The sequence below is a fragment of the Lolium perenne genome, chromosome 6 (genome assembly GCF_019359855.2).
Source record: "Lolium perenne isolate Kyuss_39 chromosome 6, Kyuss_2.0, whole genome shotgun sequence".
NCBI lineage: Eukaryota > Viridiplantae > Streptophyta > Magnoliopsida > Poales > Poaceae > Lolium > Lolium perenne.
Genome location: NC_067249.2, coordinates 205161621 through 205184955, shown reverse-complemented (window position 1 = coordinate 205184955; position 23335 = coordinate 205161621). Strand labels below are relative to the sequence as shown.

Genomic DNA, 23335 nt, shown 5'->3' with positions numbered 1-23335 from the left:
CTGCGCGACTGCTCAAGCTCTTCATCACGGGTCGCCTTCCGTCCAAGTCGGGCGGTGCTGCCTACCGTCGTCTTCAACGCCATCTACTTCGACCCGTCGTCCCTGTCGTCAACAACGTTGTCATCAACAACGTTACTGCTGCGACATCATCTGCTACACCTCCACTGCCACCTCCACCAGATCGGTACGTGCGATATATCTCGATCTCTTTAGCGATGGATGTTGTACTGTTTGCTCTGCTACTGTTCATGTTGATCACTACATCTAGTATGTTTGAGTTTCACATGTTAGTAGTTACTGTCGTCATACTTAATATTCTGGAATTAATCATGGAAATTGTGCCTAATTATCAAGGAGTGCATTCAGGGGTGGCATGGATTCTATTTCAATCAACGAGTGGACGGGCGGACCTATACATTGACACATAGTGAGCCAATATGTATAGCAAAAAAGTTCCAAATCATAAGGCAACGGCGACCCTCACTATCCTTTGGAACGAAAGAAATGCAAGAGTATTCCTCAACAAATCCTCCCCAATGACGATTCTTCTAAACATAGTTAAAGCCGAGGAAAAACTTTGGGTCACCGCAGGGTGCAAAGTTCTAGAGTTATGTAACATCGGGAGAGTAGCCCCTTTTGTATGTCTTGTTTATTTCCTTATCAAAACTCTTCTCCTTATTTACTGGAAGGATGCAAATCTTTGGCCTTAATTTAAAAAAATGGTGGAAAGTTCGCAGCCAACTCAAGACAAAGGAAAGAAGAGAAAAAAGAAAGGCAAAACAAGAGGCCCGTACATAGGATGGCAATGTTTGTTTACATAGCCAATTTTCCGAATCTAAAGTAACCTCAAAACCTTTCCTGAACAAGAAAGTATATGTATATGCTATTGGGGAATAAGTTGGGCAGGTTACATGAGAAGATGAAAAAGCAAAGGCGCGAGAGCTAGTGCCAAGCATGTGGAAGCAGTAGTGCAGAGAAAAAAATGGGCACAGTTCTCGAGTTTCCAACTGCTACCCATCCCTGTTCCGGCCAAACATGGGAGTGGATTTAGGAATCTAATGCATGGACAAACTTGTGTGATGTACAGATTCTCTTGGGATAACCATGCTTTCATCTTGTTCATTAGTAGTACTACTACCAAACAAGACACCAGCATAAAGACTTGGGCAATTAGCAGTATGTACTTTTAGGCTGAAAAGAAAATGGCGTAGTGAAGTGCGCCACTGTTTGGCATAATGTGAGGTCGAGCTTCAGTTGTTGATAGTTGATTAGTAACTATAGCAATACGAAATCAGATAGATATATAGCACATCAGCTCGCCTTCTTTAAATCTTTGTGATGAGTCATCCTTACCTTGCCAATATCAAAGTAGCTCCAAATATAGCACGCCGAAGTTGACAGTTAACTATGACGTGTTCACTGTGTAATTTGTCCTCAGCTGGTCAAAGGCAAGCTGATCGAGGATCACAAGCAGAAGATTCAGCATGGCTTCTTGGTCGCCCAGTCAAAACAGTACACAAGACGATGACATTAGCGATGGCAGTAGAGGCAGTTGTGATGTGTGGGTGCAAAGATATTCTACTGTTCTGCACTGCAGTGCGCGCGTACTGTGGGAGCAGTACTGCTACTGCAGATGCATGTTCACACATATATGGACAGTATATATTTGTGTATACAGCATGTATCCGTATTCTGCTACTTTTTGTTTGTTTATGCATACCCTAAAGACTGGGCTCGTGTTAATCATCATCTCCATAGCCACTAAGTGTCATCATTCAGATGATGGCTACAGAGATGAAGCGTGGTTTGGAAAATGTACTAACATATACCAAAGGCTCATCTCTATAAAGCGCGAAGCTAATCATGCAGAGCAGAGGAGGAAGGAAATTCAGATTTGGGCAAGTGAAGCAGCAGCAAACAATTATGATTTACGCCCCACGCTTTGAGCTTTACCAGACATGCATAATAAGTTGTGCTAGTGCATCGAGTTTAACTGAGGTTACTCAATAATTATGCTGCCATTTTCTGGAGAACACCATCCGAGTGTCCATGTCCGCAAGGATAAACCCAGAGATCGTCTTTTGATGGTCCCGTGTACGTTTTTGCCATGTTCGTATGATACCTGATCTGCACGGCCGGTTAGCACTTGCACACATACACACAAGGGAGAAAAGCAGTGGAGGAAAAGAGAAAAGGTGTAGGGGGGCAAAGGCAGCAAAGCACACCTCATTTCACTGGGAAAGAGAGGTCACGTCTTCCATGCTAGGTAGACTGCAATGATTTCTGGCCCTAAAAGAGGGGGAGGAGCATGGCCGTCTCGCCCTCTCCCGTCTGCACATCAAACAAGGAAATGAGGCTGATGAGCATGGGAACATGGCAACAATCTCCTAACCATCACCTGCAAATCTCGGTTTACCTCATTACACACCACTCTTCTGCATATGCATATCCTGCCCCTGAACCGCAAGTACCATGACATGACATGGCCAAGTATGGGGGATGGATTTTCATATTCCGCCTTGAGGGTAAATTGATACCTGACAATCCATCAGAATGAAAAGCAGGGATGCCTCCACTTGAGTGTACTCCCTCCGGTCCTTTTTAATTGACTCAAATTTAGTATAGAGTTGTACTAAATCCGAGTCAATTAAAAGAGACCGGAGGGAGTACGTATGTAGTTTTATCTAGTCTAGGAGTATGATGCCAACCGAACTGGTACAAACTGATGTGGCGACACGACCAACCGCGGCAGGGCGTGTTGTGCTCATCTTTCTCGTCACTACTGGGATTATATGTGCTCTCTAATCCGATACCTGATTCTTCATCCACAATGCGTGATGGCCAAAATTCCCTTGTCCATTTGCCTCCACTTCAGGTCAGGCGAGAGGCGCTTCCTCCCTGTCATTATCCTGGCTTCCTCCAACTAAAGATACTTTCGATCCATTGTTTATCGCCCCCCAATAGAATTGCCACACACACGCGTCCCAAGCTAATTGTCCAGCTCGGGGAATTCTTTCGTGGCAAGAATCCCTCAAAGGTGCCTGCCGTGGTGGCCTGTGACAGCCACACACACCACACTCCGATAAAGCGCATGTCTTTCTTGGATGGGATCAATGCTAATCTGATCTTTTAACACGAGATTAGTCTAGCTAGATAGACCTCTCAACAAGTTCACAGCACGCTGTCACTGTTTTCCACTGCCTGAGTTTTTTTCACAGGCCCCAAGGAGGGGCAGAAAATTGGTGGGAAAGAAGAATTTTCGGCCCCTCCTTTGCCCCTCCCAATATTCTACTACTCCGAGCGTGGGGCCAGGCGGCAGGCATGTCTGTTCCCTCCTTTTGTACCTTTGCTTCAAACCAGAGCACAGGCATCTTCTTTTGTGTCATTTGCTACTGACAAAACCTCAGCGGGCCTCCCCTCCCCTCCCCTGCCCACTGCAACTGGAGTGCCACTCGGCTGCTTGTGTGTGCGAGAAGAGAAGGCTGCGTGCTTCTTTTCCTTGGCCTCACCCTTGCTTGCTTCAATGTTTGAACACACAAGAAGCTCCTAGTCCTAGAGCCCCTGCTTCTTCCCCGGTGGATTAATGGCGGTTCTCGCTGCTTCCTCCTTGGTGCTGCTTCTCTTCTTCTCCTTCCCTCCCGCGCCGGCCAACGGTCTCCTCTCCCCCAAGGGTGTAAACTATGAAGGTTAGTTAAGTTAATATTCCTCTCTCAAATCAAGAGCCCCTCTTGGTTTTTGTTTCCTGTTCTTGCATTGGTGCTCGATGCTTTGTCCGTATCCTTCTCCCGGATCAAGAACACCAAGCTATTGGGCCTCCTCTGTTTGTTCCTCTTGCATTGGTGTGTGACAATCTCTGTTCTGCTTGCACTTGCAGTGCAAGCCCTCATGATGATCAAGAACTGCCTCAAGGATCCCCATGGCGTACTCAAGAACTGGGACCAAGACTCCGTGGATCCTTGCAGCTGGACCATGGTCACCTGCTCACAGGAAAACCTCGTCACTGGCCTGTAAGGAACCGACTACCTGCAAATCGTATTTATGTCACAGGTTCTCCTCTAATATTGCGTACCTGGCTGTGTCAATTTGGCAGAGAAGCTCCGAGCCAGAACCTGTCTGGCCCGCTCTCCCCGAGCATAGGGAATTTGACCAATCTTGAGATAGTGTGAGTTTTCCTTGCCATGATTATTAGCCTTGCAAACCCACCACTACATATACTGCTTTTACTCTTTTGGGTAGGCAAGAGATCTTACCTTTTGCTCTCCCTCTTTTTGTTTACAGCCTGCTGCAGAACAACAACATCAACGGGCGAATCCCGGAGATTGGCAGGCTGACAAGGCTCAAGACGCTTGATCTCTCCAGCAACCAGTTATCTGGCGAAATCCCCAGCTCCGTGAGCCGCCTCACGAACCTCCAATACTTGTGAGTGCACTTCTGCTCTACTGTACCAGCCTTGAATGGCATTATGGAGGTTTCCCATTCATGGCCTGCTCCTGAAGACCCATGATGCCAGTAGCTGTTCTGATTGTTTGTCACTGCTCTACTGTACCAGGAGGCTCAACAACAATACACTGTCTGGCGCATTCCCTGCATCATCGGCTAATTTGTCGCACCTTGTCTTCTTGTGAGTATTATTGCTGTTATGTGATTGTGTACTGTGTTGGATCAATGGTGCTCACTGTGGGACTTCCATCTCAGGGATCTGTCCTATAATAATCTCAGCGGTCCAGTTCCAGGGTCATTGGCGAGGACATTCAAGTAAGGCTTCAGTCCCGTGCCATTCTGCCTTTGACCAAAGTACCATCTCCAGAGGAAATACTCACCATAGAAACTTTGAATTTATTTTCTTGCAGCATAGTAGGGAATCCACTGATCTGTGGAGCAGCCAAGGAACAAGATTGTTATGGAACTTTACCGATGCCGATGTCCTACAGCCTGAATAACACACAAGGTATGCTCAGTCACTCAACCCTGTGCATCAACGATCGATTTTGTTGTGAACTGGTCCATAAATCAGCAAGACAAATGTTGTACTAACTTTTTTTTTTTTTGCTAAAGGTACTCCAGTTCCAGCAAAATCTAAGGGCCACAAAGCTGCAATTGCATTTGGCTCTACAATAGGCTGCATCAGCGTCCTCTTCCTTGTTACGGGATTGCTGTTCTGGTGGAGGCATAGGAAAAATCGGCAGATTCTTTTCGATGTTGATGGTAAGTAATAAAAAGGGCTAACTCTCCGAGCTTTATAACGGCAGAATGCTTGTGGAACTAGAAAGAATCATTTACTGAGTGCGTTGGTTTCTTTGCAGACCAACACATAGAGAATGTCAATCTTGAAAACCTGAAGAGGTTTCAGTTCAGAGAGCTCCAGGCTGCAACAGAGAACTTCAGCAGCAAGAACTTAATAGGAAAAGGCGGTTTTGGAAATGTGTATCGGGGGAAGCTCCCAGATGGAACTATAGTAGCTGTGAAGAGGCTGAAAGATGGAAATGCCGCTGGCGGGGAGTTGCAGTTTCAGACTGAAGTCGAGATGATCAGCTTGGCGGTGCACCGGAATCTCCTAAGGCTTTGCGGGTTCTGCATGACTGCCACCGAGAGGCTACTGGTCTATCCGTGCATGTCAAATGGAAGTGTTGCATCACGCCTGAAAGGTAAAACACATCAAGATTTCAGAATGATTTTGTTATCAAACAAATATCAGAAAAGCGATGGCATAGCGAATGTTCGTCAGATATAAGTTGGTCATAAAAGAACTTCCTTTTTTTTAGTATTAACTGGCAATGCTTGTTTGAAACTTTGACTAGAGAAAATGGATAAAGAAAGATTTCCATTCGATTCTCACATTTATTTTTCCTAACTTCAACTCAAATAAATTAATACAGAAATATCTGCATTTGATTCTCACATTTATATTTATTCTCCTCTGGGTAGGTCTTTATGAATCCCATTTGACCAAATATTAACTTTGTTCTCACATAAACAATTACAGGGAAGCCACCACTGAACTGGATCACCAGGAAGGGGATAGCACTCGGGGCAGCTAGAGGCCTACTATACCTGCATGAGCAGTGTGACCCCAAGATCATCCACAGGGATGTAAAGGCAGCGAACATATTGCTCGATGACTTCTGTGAAGCAATTGTCGGAGATTTTGGGCTTGCTAAGCTTCTAGACCACCGTGACTCGCATGTCACCACAGCCGTGAGGGGCACTGTAGGCCACATTGCCCCAGAGTACCTCTCCACGGGCCAGTCATCTGAGAAAACCGACGTCTTCGGCTTCGGGATCCTGTTGCTCGAGCTGACCACTGGACAGACTGCACTTGAATTTGGAAAGGCAACAAATCAGAAGGGAGCCATGCTGGACTGGGTAAGTTCATTTTCATTCTCAAATGGAAGAGCATCATTTGAGGCATATGATCTTATCCTACCTGGGGACTTAATGTGGCATTGGCTTCTGCTCAGGTGAAAAAGATGCATCAGGAGAAGAATCTCAACGTGCTTGTTGATAAGGGACTTGGGAGCAGTTACGACCGCATTGAGCTAGAGGAGATGGTGCAGGTGGCGCTGTTGTGCACCCAGTATCTCCCGGGTCACAGGCCTAAGATGTCAGAGGTGGTCAGGATGCTCGAAGGCGATGGGCTTGCAGAGCGGTGGGAGGCATCGCAACGTAGCGACTCACACAATTTCAAGGTGCCCGAGTTCACCTTCGGGCGCTGCTACTCCGACCTGACGGACGATTCGTCATTGCTGGTACAGGCAGTTGAGCTCTCTGGACCAAGATGACACCATGATAGGCCATGAAAGGCAAGAAACATCGTCAGTTGTTTCCAGCAGGACCTGTACAGAAGAAACGAACCTGCATAAAATGGCAAATAACACAATGAAGTTTGCATCTGCTGATGCAGTCTGTCAGGAAGTGGAGCAGGTCCCAGATTAACTTTAACTGTACAAAGATCAGAAAAGTTCACAACCTAGCTACCTAGGCTGGTATATTACATTAACAGATTATGTAAACTGTTTGTACAATAAAGGTGACGGTGCAATAGTTTTGTAGCTGCAAGTTTTGGTTCTTTTCCCCCTACCACTTTCTTTACTCTACTTTCATTGGTTTTAATTTTGTAAAAACTGTTGCTGTTGGATTGCAACGACCTGACTGCCAACATCATATTGCCTTCACATTGATACAGAGCTCCAAAATACTTGTCAACTTACTTCAATTTGATATGTCGAACATAGAAAATCTTTCGAGAGAGAGCAATGAAGATGTTATGTGAACTGCTGTCTCTAACATCATAATTCGGTGACAAAGATCTGTAAAAGTTCCGTCAAAAAAGGAAAAAAATATCTGCATCAACTACAGCAGGCTAAACAGAAGAACAAGCACAAAACAACCACATACTATGTTCCACCAGCAGGGTCGGTGATCTTATCCATCTCCACCACAGAATGTGGAAGCTAGAATCTGTGAAACCACATCTCCTGGTCGAAGTTCAAGAGGCGCTCACCTCTTATGAGGGAATCAAGGTAGGTATCGTCAAAGTTGATGGCGTGCAGTACTCCACGACCCTGATGTTGTCGCCACCACCATCAAGGATGCCGAGGTATGCCTCAGAGAAAGGGCTGTAACTGGATGTCATCTTGAAATTACTGGGGATTGTGTCCAGTATTGCCTATGGCCAAAACTAAGGAACTAAATTGTTCAAAGGTAGCATGGTATTAAATATTATTTTGTAAGGACATGCATTAAACTTATTGACACCTATCATAAAATTCATAGTCATGGTTCGGACATGTTCTGTAGTGATGTATCCTTGGCAGCCATGTCATTCACACCCACATAAGTGAGGTAATATGAGCGGAAGAGGCTAAGAGAACCCCTGTCAAAGGGTAGATAATGGGTCAGATCACCCTGATATAATCTTATAAACAAGTGGGTGCAACACAAAGCAGAGGAGCGAGCCACATCATCACATCGCAAGTTGTAATCCAATTCCAGTCAAGCAAAAGCATTTGGGGGAGAAAAGGACACTCAGTAGAGTGTTCATCATATGACACTTCATATATCATACATCTAGAATCATCTATCTATATATTTATACAGACAATAGAACTTGATAATATTCTTTCATACACTAAATTGCAAATAGAGAATAGACTTACAAGTTACAATATCACTGAAGGCACGGTTATGGTAAACATATATTAGTTCAAAGTTATGTCATTCAGAAAAATAATGTTACTGGTTTCTTTTAGCTGCATTCATACGGACTACATATAGGCAAAGATTATCACAGTACTGCCACTGTATGTGACAAGCATAGTTCGTATAAATGAACAGTATAAATCTGTAAGCTTCTCCAGTATGTCCCATATAAGTTTGTCGGCAGACTTGAGCTTTGTTTAGATATCAGAACTTCAGGTAGACAGACTTTTTAGCTACAACGCCCAAGATAGTTATTTACTCAATGATGAAGGGATTATGCAAATACCCACCTTGGCCACCCTATCTCAAAATAGAAACATAGTATTAGTGTCCCACAATCAACAAGACCCTATTTGTAAAGTTAAACTGTATCGACCACCCAACATCAAACTATGAATCATAGGTAGTCTCTCAGCCAATTTATTCCAAGACTTCGACCTACAAAAAACAGTCATTTTAAGGCTAGCGTTGCAGTAGCGCAAGTTAACAGGATTTTAAATAACAGATAGCTTAGTCATGAAAGAGATCAGATAGAGATTCGAAAACCAAATTCATATGAATAACACCATCTAAGAAAATGTAAAAGATGCCAGTAAATTCATTTCCTGCACTGAACATCACCTTAAGATATTTGCAGATATATACAGTCCTAAAGAAACTATCTAGTGACATGGCAGGGTGCTTTAAAACCTTTCTCATGTATCTCCACTTCCTTCCTCTTGCTAAGGTTCCAAAAGGTAGAACATCTAAAGGATGTGCCAACGAATGGCCCAAAACCTCAAACTTTGGAATCCGGTAGACCCTTCCTTCATTTCTCTTTTGCAAAAGATATGCAGAAAGAGACCAAGGAGCATCTTCCACACTTTGTTTGCTTTTCTTATACGAAGTACCTTATAACTCTTCTTATCTTTGGGTTTATAAACTAATGGGAACATAACTCAACTTCAACATAATGTGTAAAAATTAATAAGTCTCCAAATAATGGGTTTTTATAAATGTATTAACACTAATTCAGTTACCCAAGCCTTTTAGTTTCAAAAAAATAATGGGTGTGACAAATTGCAGCAAATGCTTATCAAAAAAATGATATAGCATTTGAGGATTGACCAGCATAACACAAATATCCACAGACAACCACAAGATACACATGCAGCATTCCTCGCCCCCTCGAATGACGCCAGTACGCCACTTCTCATTCACTGGATTCCGCTGCCACCCTCCTATTAGTACTGCACACTGAAATTCCAACACTGACTGCTCCCACCCACTCACTCCCAATTAAGTTCAAATAGAAGAACAAAGGCCATGAGAGACAGAAGAACAGGAGGAGATGCATACGCAGATGAATAGACACACTAGATACTAGCCACAATCCTCACTAGGACCTCTCCACCTACGAGTTGCAAGGTTTATATGTTAATGAATTGTGATTTCAATTGTGACCTTTTCGAGCAGGAAGCCAAAAGGAGAAGTTATCCATGGGCCAGGCCATGCGATGGATGTCATGCAGCACCAAGCGCAGTATACTGCCATGCTGATGCTGCATATCTCTGCGCATCATGTGACACACAGGTTCATTCTGCTAATCGTTTGGCATCGTCCCATGAGCGTGTGCGTGTCTGTGTATCCTGTGAGAGTGCAGCCGCAGTGCTTGAATGCCATGCAGATTCCGCAGCACTGTGTACCACCTGTGACGCACAGGTGCACTCTGCTAACCCAATTGCTCAGAGGCACCAACGAGTGCCTGTGCTGCCACTCCCAGCCCTTGCCATTCCAGCAGCCTCTGTTTTCGCAGAGGCGGAAGCTGCTACCACTGTCTACGGTGACAAGGAAGAGGGAGAGGAGGTGGACTCTTGGCTCCTGCTGGAAAGAGATTCTGATGACAACAATTGTACCAACAACATAGATCAATACTTCAACCTTTTTGGATACGACATGTATTATGACAAGTTCAGTTGCAACCCAGGACCAGGTGAGGAATACAGACTGCAAGAACAGGATGTGCAGAACATGTACAGAGAGAATGAGGTGTGTGAGTTTGCAGTACCTTCACAAGTTGGCATGGCAAGTGAGCAGCCAGAGAGTAGTTATGGAATGATTGGGGCAGAGCAGGATGCCTCCATGACTGCTGGGACTAGTACCTACACAGCTTCCATCAGCAACGGCGTGAGTTAATCTATTACTTTGTTTAAACTACCATGCAGCGATCTATTTATCTTTTTAGTTAGAACCACTTCAAGCTAGGGCTAGTCGATTCTTACATTAAAACAATATATCAAACAGATTGACTAAATCAATTACTGACCGCATCACTTCGGATGCAAGATGCAGCTCATTGCCTTCTTTTCCTCTTTTCTCTGTTTCTTCAATGTTTCTGCGTCAGGGCTTTTAGACTGATATTTTGTTTTAAGTCTCTTCCCACATACTGCGTCAAAAAGGAGCTGGCTACCAGCATGTTTCCACTTCACCTCTTTATTCTCTCTGTCCTTATATAGTGCAAGGAGCAACTTTAAAATATAAATGCATAGATAACTCCTACAGAACTTAGCCTATCTGTTCCTCTGCATCTAAACTTTGAACTGCTCGTTACATGCGGATCTCAAACTCATTTACCACATATATGTTCTGGTTTAACAGTTTTGGGGGTTAGCGTTTCAGTTTCATATTATTGCAGGTGCTTAAAGTCGGCACTTCCCCTATTATTGACACATTTCACTGACCATTTCCTAATTCTGTCTCAGATACCTTTCTCGTCAATGGAGGTCGGTATAATACCAGACAACACCAGACCAGATGTTTCAAATACTAACATCCAAAGAACCAGTGAAGCCATGGAACTCGCAGGCCATTCACTTCAGATGCCAGTGCATTTCAGCTCCATGGATAGAGATGCCAGGGTCCTCAGGTACAAGGAGAAGAAGCAGGCGAGGACGTTCCAGAAGACCATAAGATATGCAACAAGGAAAGCATATGCAGAAGCACGGCCACGGATCAAGGGTCGCTTCGCTAAAAGATCAGATATAGAGCATGAACTAGACCAGATGTTGACAATACCAGCCCTACCAGATAGTGGTCATGCTACTGTTCTATGGTTCTGAAATCTGATGCAATGAGATGAGAAAATTGTGTTGACAGACACTATGATGGGCTCAGTAATATGGTTCAGCCCATCTCTTATGTATCATTAACTATTGTGTACTGCGGTTTGGTTATCATAGTACTGCAGTTTGTCCTGTAACTTTACTTGGAAGATTTAAATAATTATAACTTGCTCTGAGACCATTTGATGACGAACCGTGTGTAGTCCAACATAATTGTGAAGTGTGGCATAAAGGAAATTTTCTAACGAATAGTTTCAGTAACTCACGACAGTAAAAACAAAGATTGGGACTTCTACTGTTAGTAGCATGTACGCATGAAGATAACAACTCTATTTTGTGTTGGAAAAAAAATGGAGAATAGTAACATACCGGATTTTGAACAACATGGTCCCACAGTCCCACTAACCAGTGATCTATCATTTATGAGGACATCAAACAACAAACATCAAGGCTTACCATTAACAGATACATACACTAAAACATGGCTACACACTTCTGGAAAAATAATTACCACTATCGGCGATTTCTTGACCAGTGCAGTAAAGATTACAAAATCTATCTTTGAGAAAGGAGTGTATTTGCACTATGCTCCATTCCTATGTTTGGTAAAAGTGCATGGATTCTTGCTTTAAGAAAGGCGCATAAATTTCAATAAACTGCTCTGCTATCTCAAGTAAACTGATTAGAAACATTGCATATATTTGAAGTTTGAATGGGGATACAGGCAGATATGTACACAAGCAGACCCTCTTGGGCACCAAACCAGGCCATGGCCCGGTCTTTCCAAACTGAAAAACAATATTAGCAAGGTTTTTTTAGCCATCAGGACCATTAAAATATTAATTTGTGAACTATTATTGGCCCAGTGGCTCAGTTCGGCCCAGTCTACCCCAAACGGCCCCTCCTTGAGTGGCAGCCACGGTCCGCCGGTGTACACAGGTCGTGCTTTCTGTCACATATTGTATCAATGTAATACTATACACATTTTTTTAATAAGGATAGTATACAGTTTGCCCTAAGTTTACACAAATGCAAAATGCTCTCATGACATCTATCTGTGAATTTTACCCGGAGAAGGACAAGCATGACAGATCAATGATTCAGACACATGGCACAGCATGCTAATATATCAGATCTATGACATAAGGAAGCAGATAAAACAGAAACAGTTCAGATAATCATCATGTTCCTCTTGATCTTCAGAATCTACTTGGTTCGATCAATCCTCAGTTATGTTCTTGAAAAATATTAATCATCATGTTCCTCTTCAGATTCCGAATCTAACAAAAGGGGGAAATAGTGAACATCATGATACAGAAGCCAATCTGAGTCATATAGCTAAATGACCCTAAATACACGTGTCTACAAGGCTAAGGCTGAAGCGATGCTGTATTCAAATAACCAAGAATTACTGAAAGGCACTTCATATTATAACAATCAAGAAAAGAGGAACATACCAGATCTGATGTCATCCCCAACATGCCCTCTAGACTGAACTTGCCTCATAAGCATTCGACACATTAAAACCCACCAATATATGTGCAGAACAAGGAGGGAGAAGAGAAGGCAGTTGAAAACATAGTAGTATATGGGCCCATCAAATTTATGCTCCTCCTTGTCCAAAACCAGAATAACTTCATAACTGAAATATTTAGAAGAAATCCACACATTTCAGTGACGTTCTAGAGCTTCTTAAACTATAAATCACATGTATGAACAAAGTTACTCTGTGTACCTTGTGCTCCGGAGAACCCAGAATGGAAAATATATCAGGCGAAGGATTACCCAAGAAATGACGAAAAGAAGAAATGATACATCAGCAACCACCTGGCGGCCACTGTACTTGGAAATTTTTCCCACCTCCAGGAACACATCACTTGCATCATGAATGGCAAGGACAACTGAACCCACGCGTGCAAATCTGTTTAAGGAAATTAAATTAATTTGGACTGTCGAAGAAAAAGGTGTTCTAACAACTGCGAGTAGCACAGAAGCATACAAAAGGAAGATAAACGTCTAATTCTTATGCACTTGCTATCAGCCATCAGCTGGGTATAAGATGACAACCCAATCTGGCAGAAACATAGTAAATTACCAACTATGTTCTTTACCAAGAAAAAATACCAGCGATACAATAGTCAACATTCGTAGATATTTCTTTCATTCTGTCTATCACTATATCCAGCATACTTCCCTTCCCTTCTAGAAGAAGAAAAGTCATTCCACCCTGTTATAACTATTGGTTCAATCAATGCTGGCAGGTAAACTCCCCCTAGGCCTAGGGAGGAATGTAACAGAACAGTAGTACAGGCAAAGCTAACTAATATATGAACCAATAGAAAGAATACCCACATGTTAACACAGTATGTATTTTGGAGTCTGAACTTAATATCTATGTGTTACAGACAGATAGGGATCTACCTTCCATCTCCATTTCAAATATGAACTTATGCAGGTATACATGAGTGCACAGATAGCCAAATAGCCAAACACTACTATCCACATGCATTTGCTATTGCACCCTAGCAAGTCTCACTCTCATCACTTGAAAGATGACAAGAAGCAGATAAGCTAAGTAGTGTATGTGTGATGATGGCAAAGTAGAAGAAGACATTAGAATTGAATTAAATTAAACCAGCTTGAGAAATATCCAGATAGCGAAAGCCTAAAATACCTGAATATGTAAGACATTACAATGAGAAAAACAGATGCTACGTGATGAGTCATCGAAAGACCAAAGTCTGAACGCCTTGTTTCCCAAAACAGAAGGGCGATTATTGAGTACATATAAAAGCCGGCACCATACATGTAAACCGCCTTTAGTTTAAACCTGGAGAGATGACATAAATTGATTGATAACTAGGAACCCAGGGAAAAAAAACTAGTAATAAACATGGGAATCAGAAGCGTATATTACTTCATTCTTTGATCTGGCCAGATCTGATCTCCCGGTCCAACCCAGAAGTTCATTGTGTTCGTGAACCATGGCTCGTTGTACGTCACACTCAATGCCAGTAATTCCGCGGATAGGAAATAAACGCCTTTCCAAGCCGATTCCTTGAATTTTCTGATTTTGATCTTCCCTGCATATGTCTCAGAATCAAGCTTTTCCGCATCGCCCTTCCCAAAAATCATACGCTTGCCTAGCCTCTGTAGACAGAATTCAGGTGATAGTTAGCTATCGGGTTTCTTCAAATATGATTAGCTCGTAGTGTTTACTGAAAGGGAAGGTGCCAGATAAATCATAAGCAATATTTTCTTCAGATTTATTTGAACGACTAATAGTGGTCAGGTACTCAGGTGCAGCAATGTGCACATGCAGAAACTGATGAATCCCATTATGACCATCCATCCTTAACTCTGGTTTTTTCCAACTAAAACAGCTACATTAACATTGTACCGTGACGACACTAGCAGATAATTGTAGCAAACAGTTGGCACGAAACAGGTGTGGTTAGCACCCCTATTGCATGCCTTCACAAAGTATCCCCTAGTAACAAATGAAGGCGTACAACAACAACAAAAATGATTCGAAACTGAACGGCGCGGAATGTAAATCGTGTACAGTGTGACGACCTCGAAGACGAAGCGGTCGAGGAGGAAGCGGACGGCGAGGAAGAAGGCGACGAAGCAGGGGAGGACCGCGAAGTCGGCGTGCGCGGGGTAGCTCTCCGCCTCCCAGTCGATCGACGGGACGCCCATCGCGCGCGGCTCGCCGGCGCGGGTGCCGGGTGGTCGGAGGAGGGAGAGCGGGGGCCGAGGGTGAAGCTTTTATGGTGGGCGGGGCGGAGGCGGGGCGGAGGCGCTCGACGGCTTGGGTGAACGGCGTGACGGCGGAAGGCGACGGCTGGTCTCCGACCGGCGACCGGAGCCGGGATGAGCGGCTGAGCCGGGTTCCCCTCTGGGGTTGGCGGCTCGGTGAGACGGTGGCCAAGCGCACGAGTGCACGACGAATCTACGGTTCTGACTGGAGTTTTTGAAATATCGTCGATGTTCTTCTAGAATCTCGGACTTTTCTTCTGCGAGGAGAATGTTTTGGAATTTGGTGCGTACGCTCCATGATTTTTGGAAGACCAATTCTTTCGTCAAATTACGTTCAACAACGCGACCGCGCGCGTAGATGTGTGGGTTTTATTTGTCGCAATCTAGGCAGGATCAATTCCAATTGCTTGTTTTCGCAAAAAAAAAAAAATTGCTTGTCACGAGGCACCTCCTATTTTTTAGTTTATGTTCTGTCAAACTACATACCCATATCGCCGGTTTAATGAAACTAGTCATGTTGGCTTTCCCTCAAAAAAACAAAAAAAAAAAGTAGGATCGAACGCGTGATCCCGGATCCTTAGCCATCGGATCGTCGTCCCACGTGCTCCATTGAGATGAATTTTTCTCCCACGACGACCCATCACCGCATCCCCTCCCTTTTGGTTATCTGCTTGCGGCGTGTGAAGAAGCTTGGATCCACGACATCGCTCGTCACAACAAAATTCGCAACACAATCGTCACGGGTGGCGGCAGTCGTTGCTCATAGCTTCTATCATGGCCGCTAGCAGCAGTGGCCGGCCAATGACTTGTTTTTGCTTGTGCCACCGCACGTCAAACATAACTCGGACGGGAGATCTTGTCAGCTCGATACACTCCGGTAGCACCCCAACAACCATTGGTACCATCGGCGTCCTACTTTCGCAGGAACAACGGCTCGCTCTTGTAACTCTAGTAGCCACCCCTCACGGCAGCATGATGGGTCAGTTGGTGCTCCCGGCAAACAACCCCCCCCCCCCCCCCCCCAACCCACCCCACCCCACACACACACACGCATAAACAAAGGAAGTACGAGCGGTGAGAGATTTGGCGGTGTAGCCATGGCTGCATGAGAGAGAGGCATTAAAGGGAGAAATAAAAATGGAGAATAAATGTGGAGGAGAAACAACTAGGGGGTAATGTTAGGATTGGTCCATAGGCTCCACTATTAGAGTCGCATTTATAATGTAATTCTTCCATGTGTGAACTATTGCACTTCTAGCCGGATTTGATCTAGATGGGGAACCATGTGCTCAATTAGGTTCATACCATTTGTCCTTAATCGTTTGAGGTTGTGCTACACACACTGCCTAGACTAATGTGTGACATGGATGCACCAAAATGGAATTCGTCCATCCACCATGGAGAGATTCTATCTGGGGCCTCTTGTGATATGATTCAAAGCATGGACATATGTAGATCAAGTAAGTATTAATCGAGGTTATCTGACTAAAGAGTTAGTCGAATGTGATCGCATATCACGGAGACGTGAAAAGCGAGTTAAGTCGACACTGACATAATGAGTCACTACCCCATGAATTACCACCAATATCGTGAGAAAGTGACTCAGACAGAACATCACATTGATAGGCTACTCGTAGGTAACTAGGAGATGGTATGCTTTGCTAGAAGCTAATACCAGCTAGTGATCCATGTGTGACTCCGCTTTGAGCGTGACTCGGCTTGGGCACATAGTGTGACTCAGACCATGACCGGTTTACTATGATCTTGTGGGGTCACACACTTAAGAGGATGGAACTAGACAGAGAATATCGGGCTGGCACAAAATTTGGTGGGTTCAGACCCGAGTTAGACAGGGACAAGCTATTGGATTGGATCCAAGCGGTTAGGTTAGGGTTTTAGGATGCGGGGCACCTGAGTTGTCCCCTCACCCACTTCCTATATAAGGATAGTGGACTGGCAGGGGGCGAGGAGACACACAAGACAGTGCATGGGAAGAAAATCCCCCCCCCCCTCCGCTGCCCCTCCACCTACTGTCCGCGACGGCAGAAGAGGTTGTCACCTTCTCGCCGTCATCGCACCGTACTTGGCGGGGTCGTCAGAGAAGAAGCTGGCACCGAAGACGAGGACGAAGGAGCCGGGCGTGGGATCGTCTTCCCTACCCCAAGCAACACGCTTCCTCGACATTATGCACTTGTCTGTCTAGGGGTAAGCAAGTATGTCATGTCTCCTTAGTTGAGTTGCAGGGCGACGCCGTGTTCGATGCTTGACGGAAAAGTTTTTATCTTTGATGCTACTACCGACGTGACCCAACAGTGGTATCAAAGCTCGAGTTCCTTTTACTTTTTTTTGGCCTAGTTCGTGTGCATTTGATACATGGGAGACCGTTGACTGCATCAAATCTTCGATTTTGTGGTCGATTTCGACGTGAATCAGTTTTGGCTTCGATTTGGAATCGGCTACCCTTGGAATCTGCATGTTCGAAAACAATTGCTTGAAACAACTTCTTCCATGGTAAATCACATCAAGAGAGATGTCTTTGGTAGAGATTTGCAGGTTGCCTTACATCATATTATCCACATAGCAACATTGTGAGACTTAGAGAAGGTTTGATTCATTATATTGTCTGCCTTGAAATTAAATGTAGAGAATTTTGATACCACATCACAAACAATACGCACTTGAGAACCAAATTTGGCTTAAAAAAACATAAGAACCAAATCTTGAGAGGGACTTATAGCACTTGCCGTCACTTCTTGAACTCGTCTCAGAAGCTTAACTCATGTTGCACTCATGTAATTGTTCAAATCAAATAGAAAAAAAATTGCTAGAGAACATTGTTATTCTTTTTCGTTTGCTGAAACACACCGCCCGATTATGTCGTTGCCAGGTACAATATGAAGACAAAGTGCCAAACTTTCCGTTTTTGCCCATACAGTGTGTTATAGTGGTACCTATCAAAGACATAATCTGGCAAAGTAATTCAACAAACGACTAAAAATAACAGTATCATGTAGCAAAATTTTCCAATCAAAACATGTTTCTGCATTTTTTTTCTTCTAAAATAGCTTTCTAATTCATTGTGAACGCTGGCAAACAAAATCTGCAAGTGAGACATTCAATACTTTCTTCCAAGTACTTGGTTGGTAAATAATACTACCTCCATTTTTATAAAATAAGGTCTATATTTTTTTGGAAAAGTCAAGCTGAGTAAAATTTGACCAAACTTTTATAAAAAAACCTAGCAAGAACCACGATATTATGTACACATGATGCCATGCCTTTTCATGTTATATCTATGTTGTGTCATAAACTCATAATTCTCAGTACTCCTAGTCAAACTCTGCATTGTTCATGGTAGGAGTATGAAAGTAACAATTTGGAACAACAAATGGGAGAGCAGTAGTCCAGTTTACGAATAAATACAAACAGAACTTGCAGATAATGGCATGATATAGAATTATAAATAGAAACAAAGACGAATGCATACAGTAAGTATAGATAATTTGTTCTCACATTTATGGACTCACCCCACACGAGAAACTAACAAAAGCCACCACAGCATAACTAGTACTACCTTTGTCCCATAGTATAAGACATTTGTATGCAAATAGATTGAAGTGACTATTTAGTACTGACTAAGTAGCATACAAGTAGACAGTAACCAAAGAAGGGAAGCTTCCAAACTGTCTATTTTAAACCAACATTATTCAAATCCTTCCAAGCCTACAGAAGAAAACCAAGCCGCATAGAAGAGCTGACCCATTTTCAGCACATGATCTATGTGAAGGATCTAGTGATATGCAACTTGGTTATCATGGAGCTGCTTTCAGCAACCATTCCGCGTAACAGGGAATGTATGGATAACAACAAAGATGAAAGAACCTCTCGAAACTGAAGATAACATGAGATTTCCGGCTATCCATATTGTAAGACACAAGCTTTTCGTCCTGTCCATTAATATGGATAATCAAGTTACGTTCCGAATTGAATGCGACCAATGTACAGACCTCATCAACTCCTATCAGTCTCTTCATGTTAGTTGTATGCTTTATTGTCCACTGGCCACTAGCATAATTCTCAAGGACCCAAACTGAGAGTTGACACCTACCATTAGAGTAATCCATATGCATAGCATACAAGCGTCCCTGACACTCGGCGATAAAACCATAATCTGTTGTGTCTTCCATACTGAGTGGCATTCGGATTTCATGCCAAGTCTTCCCTTCTGTATCCACTGTGATTACTGAAGAATCGCGAGTAGTCAAATGCAGTGTGCCGCTGAAGAAGACGGAAACTGACCCATCGACGTCATCCACACTTGTCTCATGGCCCCACTGACTCTGCGTATAGGTCCATCTTGCAGTTTCTGATGAGAAGATCTCCACTCCAGTGATCTCGCGGTCATAAAGACCCTGCACGAGCACAAATACGGCAAAGCGGGATGGAAAGGCTGGGTCAAAACCCAAACGAATGATATTCTTTGTGTGCAGCTCCTTGGTAGCAGGCAAAACAGTCCACTTCTCAGTAGCCGGATTGCAAACAACGTAATCTGCTTCGGTTGAAGATGACTTCCAGCAAAGGCAGAGGAGAAGACTGCTGCAGCAGTCCATGACTCGGACGCCTTTGTCCCATATGCCGCGCAGGAAAGGGAGGTCGGGGTCGACAAGAGGCCGACCTTTGCCTGACAAATTGAGGAAACTGAGCTCATGGTATTCGTCATCGCGGGCGAAGCAGAAGAAGCCGGATAGGGCCTGCGGTGACCTCTTGCGGAGGTCAGGGTCGGAGCAGAGAGCGAGCCATGATTGTGAGACGCAATTGAAGCGGCAGAGCGATTTGAAGGGTACACGCGCAAGGATCTCGATGAGGAGGTCTTCAGGGAGGCTGGCCGTCGGCTGGTTCTTCTTCCTGGACCTTGCTTGCATCCTGTTGCGGTGGAGATCTAACCTGCAAAAGTTAGGGACTGAAAATGGCAAACAAGAATGCAGATTCGTGGGGGGGTCGACGATCAAAACACGAAGAGCGGATAGCTAACCTATGATGCTGGCTTAACGATGACTGGACGGGCGGACGGCGGAGGCGGAGACGGGCGGACGGCGGAGGCGGAGGCGGAGGCGGAGACGGGTGGACGGCGGAGGCGGAGACGGGTGGCGGCTTGGAGGTGCAGATGCGATCTGAAAGGTTTGGGGAGTTTGCAATCTTTAGACGTCGACCAGTTTTTTTTTTAACCTTCATATATTAATATATATGGACAGCAAGTTATCTCATTAAAAACCTTTCAGCCCCCTTAGACGTCGACTAGTTTGTTGAGAAATCTTATCCCCGGAAAATACAAAAACCCTAAACCTTATTGCACTCGGGTGCTATCCCCCACGGCCCCACCTATATATCTCTCACCCATCATTCAATTTGCTATCTGCTTGCTGCTATATGTATATTGTGCGAGTATTTCTCCAAAACTCTTATTTGCAACTAGTTTCACGTATCTTATTGTCGAATATCACACTTCCAAATTTTCAAAAAATACGAAAAGAAATCTGGAACATATATTATATTGCATATTATGCATCTGCGAAGTTTTATCAATTTTATTTTAAAATGTCTGGCCTGCACAAAAAATACAAATGATATGTAAAAAGTTATCGAATACTATTCACTTTGGTATTTTCTTTTTTTCCCACATGTCACATATGGTCATATTTTGGAATGAAATTATATATGCACAAGAACAACATAACCCATGTCCATGATATTTTTTCACATTTTTTGAATACTCAAAAGTGTGACATCTGATAATCCGATAATAAGGTGCGGATGCAATGAGTTGCGGAATATTCACACTCGGCATTTCTCAGGTACCCCACCCATTTTACCCCTTTTTACACATATGCTTGTTCTTTAGCACCTTGACCTCTATTCTCATGAATAATATAAGACTTATAAAATTAGTAAAACATAAAATCTTACATAGTTTAATATATTATCCGGCGAAACTGCTGGTATCGATTTGGTATCATAATCTATAACATTAGTCAAACTTAGAATATGTTAATTTTTTACAAAATTTATACGCCTTATTTATTGGAACGATGATTTGATGAGTAGTGTCTTTCATACGTGTCATAACTTAAAGGTTGAGAATCCAAAACTAGTTCCATGACTTCTCTTAATTTAGTACTCTCTTTGTCCCTAAAAAAGCTGCCTAACCTTGTCTAGATACGAATATACATATTTAAATACATATGTATCTAGAAAAAGATGAGCAACTTATTTTTAAGGATGGAGGGAGTATATCTATATCTATATCTATATGTAGCTACTAATAAAGGAAGTAAGGTTTCTCCCCTATTTTTTCGTCCGTTTTGAAACTGCCCCTGTAGTTGATTGAAATTACCCGCACTGCCACCCGGTAGTTCTGTAATGTGAACCGCTTCGTTGGCTTCATACGTTTTAATTATCATACCAGATCGCATCGCGCTGCCCGACGGCCGGCGGTAGCAGAGCAGGGGCGGGACTGGAACGGGAGCTAGTGGCCGAGGACCGTGGCGCTGGATCAAGCAGCTCAATCGATCAATTATCTCGGATCATCAGCATCCCTGCATGGTGATGCTCTCGCAGCCCATGGCGCTGGCGTGATACTGTACGACTCCGGCGGCCGGTGCCGTTACGGAGGGCCACGAGGCGACTTCTTAAGAGGAGGGCTACGAGCGGTAGGGGTATCGGCTCGTCTTCAGTCACCGCGCGCGAGATTGCAGACGGCCGCGTACTCTCCTCTCTCTCTCTAGACAGCCTTCAGTGTTACCCCAGTCCCGATTGGATTTGTTTGTGCCTGGTTAAAGCTCATGTGCTCGCCTCTGGCTGCAGTTGTTGCTTGGACGGAGCGGTGGCGCGGAGAAAGAATGCATCCAAGTTGGTCCTAGGCAGGACGAATTTGTGCAGTTGTACTGAGATACTGTGCAACAATCAATCAAAGAATTAAGAAACACGGCAGAGCTTTTAGTGTCTGGAAGTGCTTGAATTGATGAAAGTTCTCCGTACTGGCGTGTGCTGAAAGACTGAAAGAGGAATTTGGGTTGCTCGTGCGTGCAGAAAAAAGGGAAAAACAGAGATATATATCTTAATTTCTATGTTGGTGTTGATGTGTCTTAAAATGTTAAAATGTAGTCGATGCTAGCTGACATTAGGTTAACTGAATTGGTGTTTGTTTTAATTAAATGTTAACTGCACTGGTGTTCGTGTTACCTGTTCGAATGCTAATTTACATCAATTTGTAGCTGATGCTAACTGAAGTTTGCTGCTATTGCTAACTATTTGCCTTGTTATTTGCAGATTGACATTGCTGCAACGGCTGAACGAAATGCGGATGGTGGGTCACCGTAGGAACTAGGAAGAGTGATTGAAGACCTCTAGCGAGCCCCTGGAGTCAGGCTGCAGCTACTACTTTGTCTGCCGAGGTTTGTCATGGATAATTTTTAGTTATGTTGCCATATATGCAAGAATTCATCATCACAGTTGAATCAAAACGATTAAATTTGTGATCATTGGATTCAAATGATTAGCGATAACACGTACTCCTTACCCTTCGAGCCATACAATTTATGTGACATATATTTTTCAGTCCCGAGTCCCGATGCAACGCACAGGTATTTTTCCTAGTCTATACCTTTTTTTAAATTACTAGCAAAAAAACCCGTGCGTTGCTACAGGTTGATTTTACCTAGTCCCGATGTAAACATACTTATGATCATATACTAGATTGCTAGCAGCACGTAGGGATCCTCCGCCGAGGGGACCCGAAGCTGGGTACGTCATGTGCCTAATCTCGCTCTCTCCCGAAACCCAAGTCTACAATATGTAGGCATTGGCGAGGTGATCCCTCGTCACCATCTACTACAAATCCATCAGGATGCTCCATATAAATTTCCTCTTCAAGCTCTCCATTTAGGAAAATAGTCTTAACATCCATTTGATGAACGAGAAGCCATGTGAGGCAGCCAAGGATAGTAGCACTCGAATGGTGGTCAATCTGGCAACATGTGAGTATGTATCAAAGAAATGTTCACCTTCTTTCTGGGTATAACCCTTGGCCACAAGACGTGCCTTGTACTTTTCGATAGTATCATCAGGCCTAAGATTTTTCTTGAACGCCCATTTACATCCTACAGGTTTGCACCCATAAGGACGATCAGTAATTTCCCAAGTTCCATTGGCTAAGATGGAATCCATCTCTCTACGGACAGCTTCCTTCCAGTAGTCAGCATCCAGAGATGCATAGG

The 23335-nt window shown here is 43.7% G+C and overlaps 4 protein-coding genes and 1 long non-coding RNA gene across 8 annotated transcripts; 2 read left to right on the top strand and 3 right to left on the bottom strand.

Annotated features, from left to right (window-relative positions):
• Window positions 1-773: 773 nt before the first annotated feature.
• On the bottom strand, window positions 774-9139 carry LOC127306303 (uncharacterized). 3 transcript variants are annotated; one of them, XR_007854589.2, is made up of 7 exons: window positions 7502-9139; window positions 6425-6852; window positions 6052-6310; window positions 4070-5638; window positions 2417-3977; window positions 2226-2331; window positions 774-2127 (listed from the first exon to the last, which is right to left on the bottom strand). It is a non-coding gene; the product is annotated as an uncharacterized lncRNA (long non-coding RNA). The 3 variants fall into 3 exon arrangements; XR_011747572.1 differs by having other exon boundaries at window positions 7396-7512; XR_011747571.1 differs by lacking the exon at window positions 7502-9139 and adding an exon at window positions 7209-7389.
• On the top strand, window positions 3547-7049 carry LOC127306299 (LRR receptor kinase SERL2). Its single transcript, XM_051336920.2, has 11 exons — window positions 3547-3686; window positions 3875-4007; window positions 4091-4162; window positions 4279-4419; window positions 4550-4621; window positions 4696-4755; window positions 4851-4948; window positions 5056-5205; window positions 5304-5645; window positions 5984-6363; window positions 6459-7049. The coding sequence occupies exons 1-11, from the start codon at window positions 3584-3586 to the stop codon at window positions 6777-6779; spliced, it is 1872 nt and encodes a 623-aa protein (XP_051192880.1). The 5' UTR covers window positions 3547-3583; the 3' UTR covers window positions 6780-7049.
• A 473-nt stretch (window positions 9140-9612) lies between the features above and the next one.
• On the top strand, window positions 9613-11465 carry LOC127306301 (zinc finger protein HD1). The gene is made up of 2 exons (XM_051336923.2): window positions 9613-10365; window positions 10941-11465. Exons 1-2 carry the CDS (start codon window positions 9613-9615, stop codon window positions 11295-11297), a joined length of 1110 nt encoding a protein of 369 aa, XP_051192883.1. The 3' UTR covers window positions 11298-11465.
• Window positions 11466-11969: 504 nt separating this feature from the next.
• Window positions 11970-15263, bottom strand: LOC127306302 (ASC1-like protein 2). The gene is made up of 6 exons (XM_051336925.2): window positions 14877-15263; window positions 14218-14450; window positions 13975-14130; window positions 13036-13221; window positions 12758-12942; window positions 11970-12580 (listed from the first exon to the last, which is right to left on the bottom strand). The coding sequence occupies exons 1-6, from the start codon at window positions 15000-15002 to the stop codon at window positions 12549-12551; spliced, it is 918 nt and encodes a 305-aa protein (XP_051192885.1). The 5' UTR covers window positions 15003-15263; the 3' UTR covers window positions 11970-12548.
• A 3238-nt stretch (window positions 15264-18501) lies between these two features.
• On the bottom strand, window positions 18502-20309 carry LOC127306300 (F-box protein At5g07610). 2 transcript variants are annotated; one of them, XM_051336921.2, is made up of 2 exons: window positions 20095-20309; window positions 18502-20006 (listed from the first exon to the last, which is right to left on the bottom strand). In XM_051336921.2, the coding sequence occupies exons 1-2, from the start codon at window positions 20292-20294 to the stop codon at window positions 18875-18877; spliced, it is 1332 nt and encodes a 443-aa protein (XP_051192881.1). In that variant the 5' UTR covers window positions 20295-20309; the 3' UTR covers window positions 18502-18874. The 2 variants fall into 2 exon arrangements, with proteins under 2 accessions (XP_051192881.1, XP_051192882.1); XM_051336922.2 differs by having other exon boundaries at window positions 18502-20001; window positions 20095-20294.
• Between the last annotated feature and the right edge of the window lie 3026 nt (window positions 20310-23335).

What these genes read in the sequence shown, in the direction of transcription:
- LOC127306299 (XM_051336920.2), top strand. Translation starts at nt 3,584, where the DNA reads ATGGCGGTTCTCGCTGCTTCCTCCTTGGTGCTGCTTCTCTTCTTCTCC. An exon ending in CAAGGGTGTAAACTATGAAG is followed by an intron (nt 3,687 to 3,874) that starts GTTAGTTAAGTT and finishes TTGCACTTGCAG; the next exon opens with TGCAAGCCCTCATGATGATC. An exon ending in TTGACCAATCTTGAGATAGT is followed by an intron (nt 4,163 to 4,278) that starts GTGAGTTTTCCT and finishes TTTTGTTTACAG; the next exon opens with CCTGCTGCAGAACAACAACA.
- LOC127306301 (XM_051336923.2), top strand. Translation starts at nt 9,613, where the DNA reads ATGTTAATGAATTGTGATTTCAATTGTGACCTTTTCGAGCAGGAAGCC. An exon ending in CAGCTTCCATCAGCAACGGC is followed by an intron (nt 10,366 to 10,940) that starts GTGAGTTAATCT and finishes ATTCTGTCTCAG; the next exon opens with ATACCTTTCTCGTCAATGGA.
- LOC127306302 (XM_051336925.2), bottom strand. Translation starts at nt 15,002, where the DNA reads ATGGGCGTCCCGTCGATCGACTGGGAGGCGGAGAGCTACCCCGCGCAC. An exon ending in GTAATGTCTTACATATTCAG is followed by an intron (nt 13,222 to 13,974) that starts GTATTTTAGGCT and finishes TTCCTTAAACAG; the next exon opens with ATTTGCACGCGTGGGTTCAG. An exon ending in TGGGGATGACATCAGATCTG is followed by an intron (nt 12,581 to 12,757) that starts GTATGTTCCTCT and finishes CCCTTTTGTTAG; the next exon opens with ATTCGGAATCTGAAGAGGAA.
- LOC127306300 (XM_051336921.2), bottom strand. Translation starts at nt 20,294, where the DNA reads ATGAAGGTTAAAAAAAAAACTGGTCGACGTCTAAAGATTGCAAACTCC. An exon ending in TCGTTAAGCCAGCATCATAG is followed by an intron (nt 20,007 to 20,094) that starts GTTAGCTATCCG and finishes TAACTTTTGCAG; the next exon opens with GTTAGATCTCCACCGCAACA.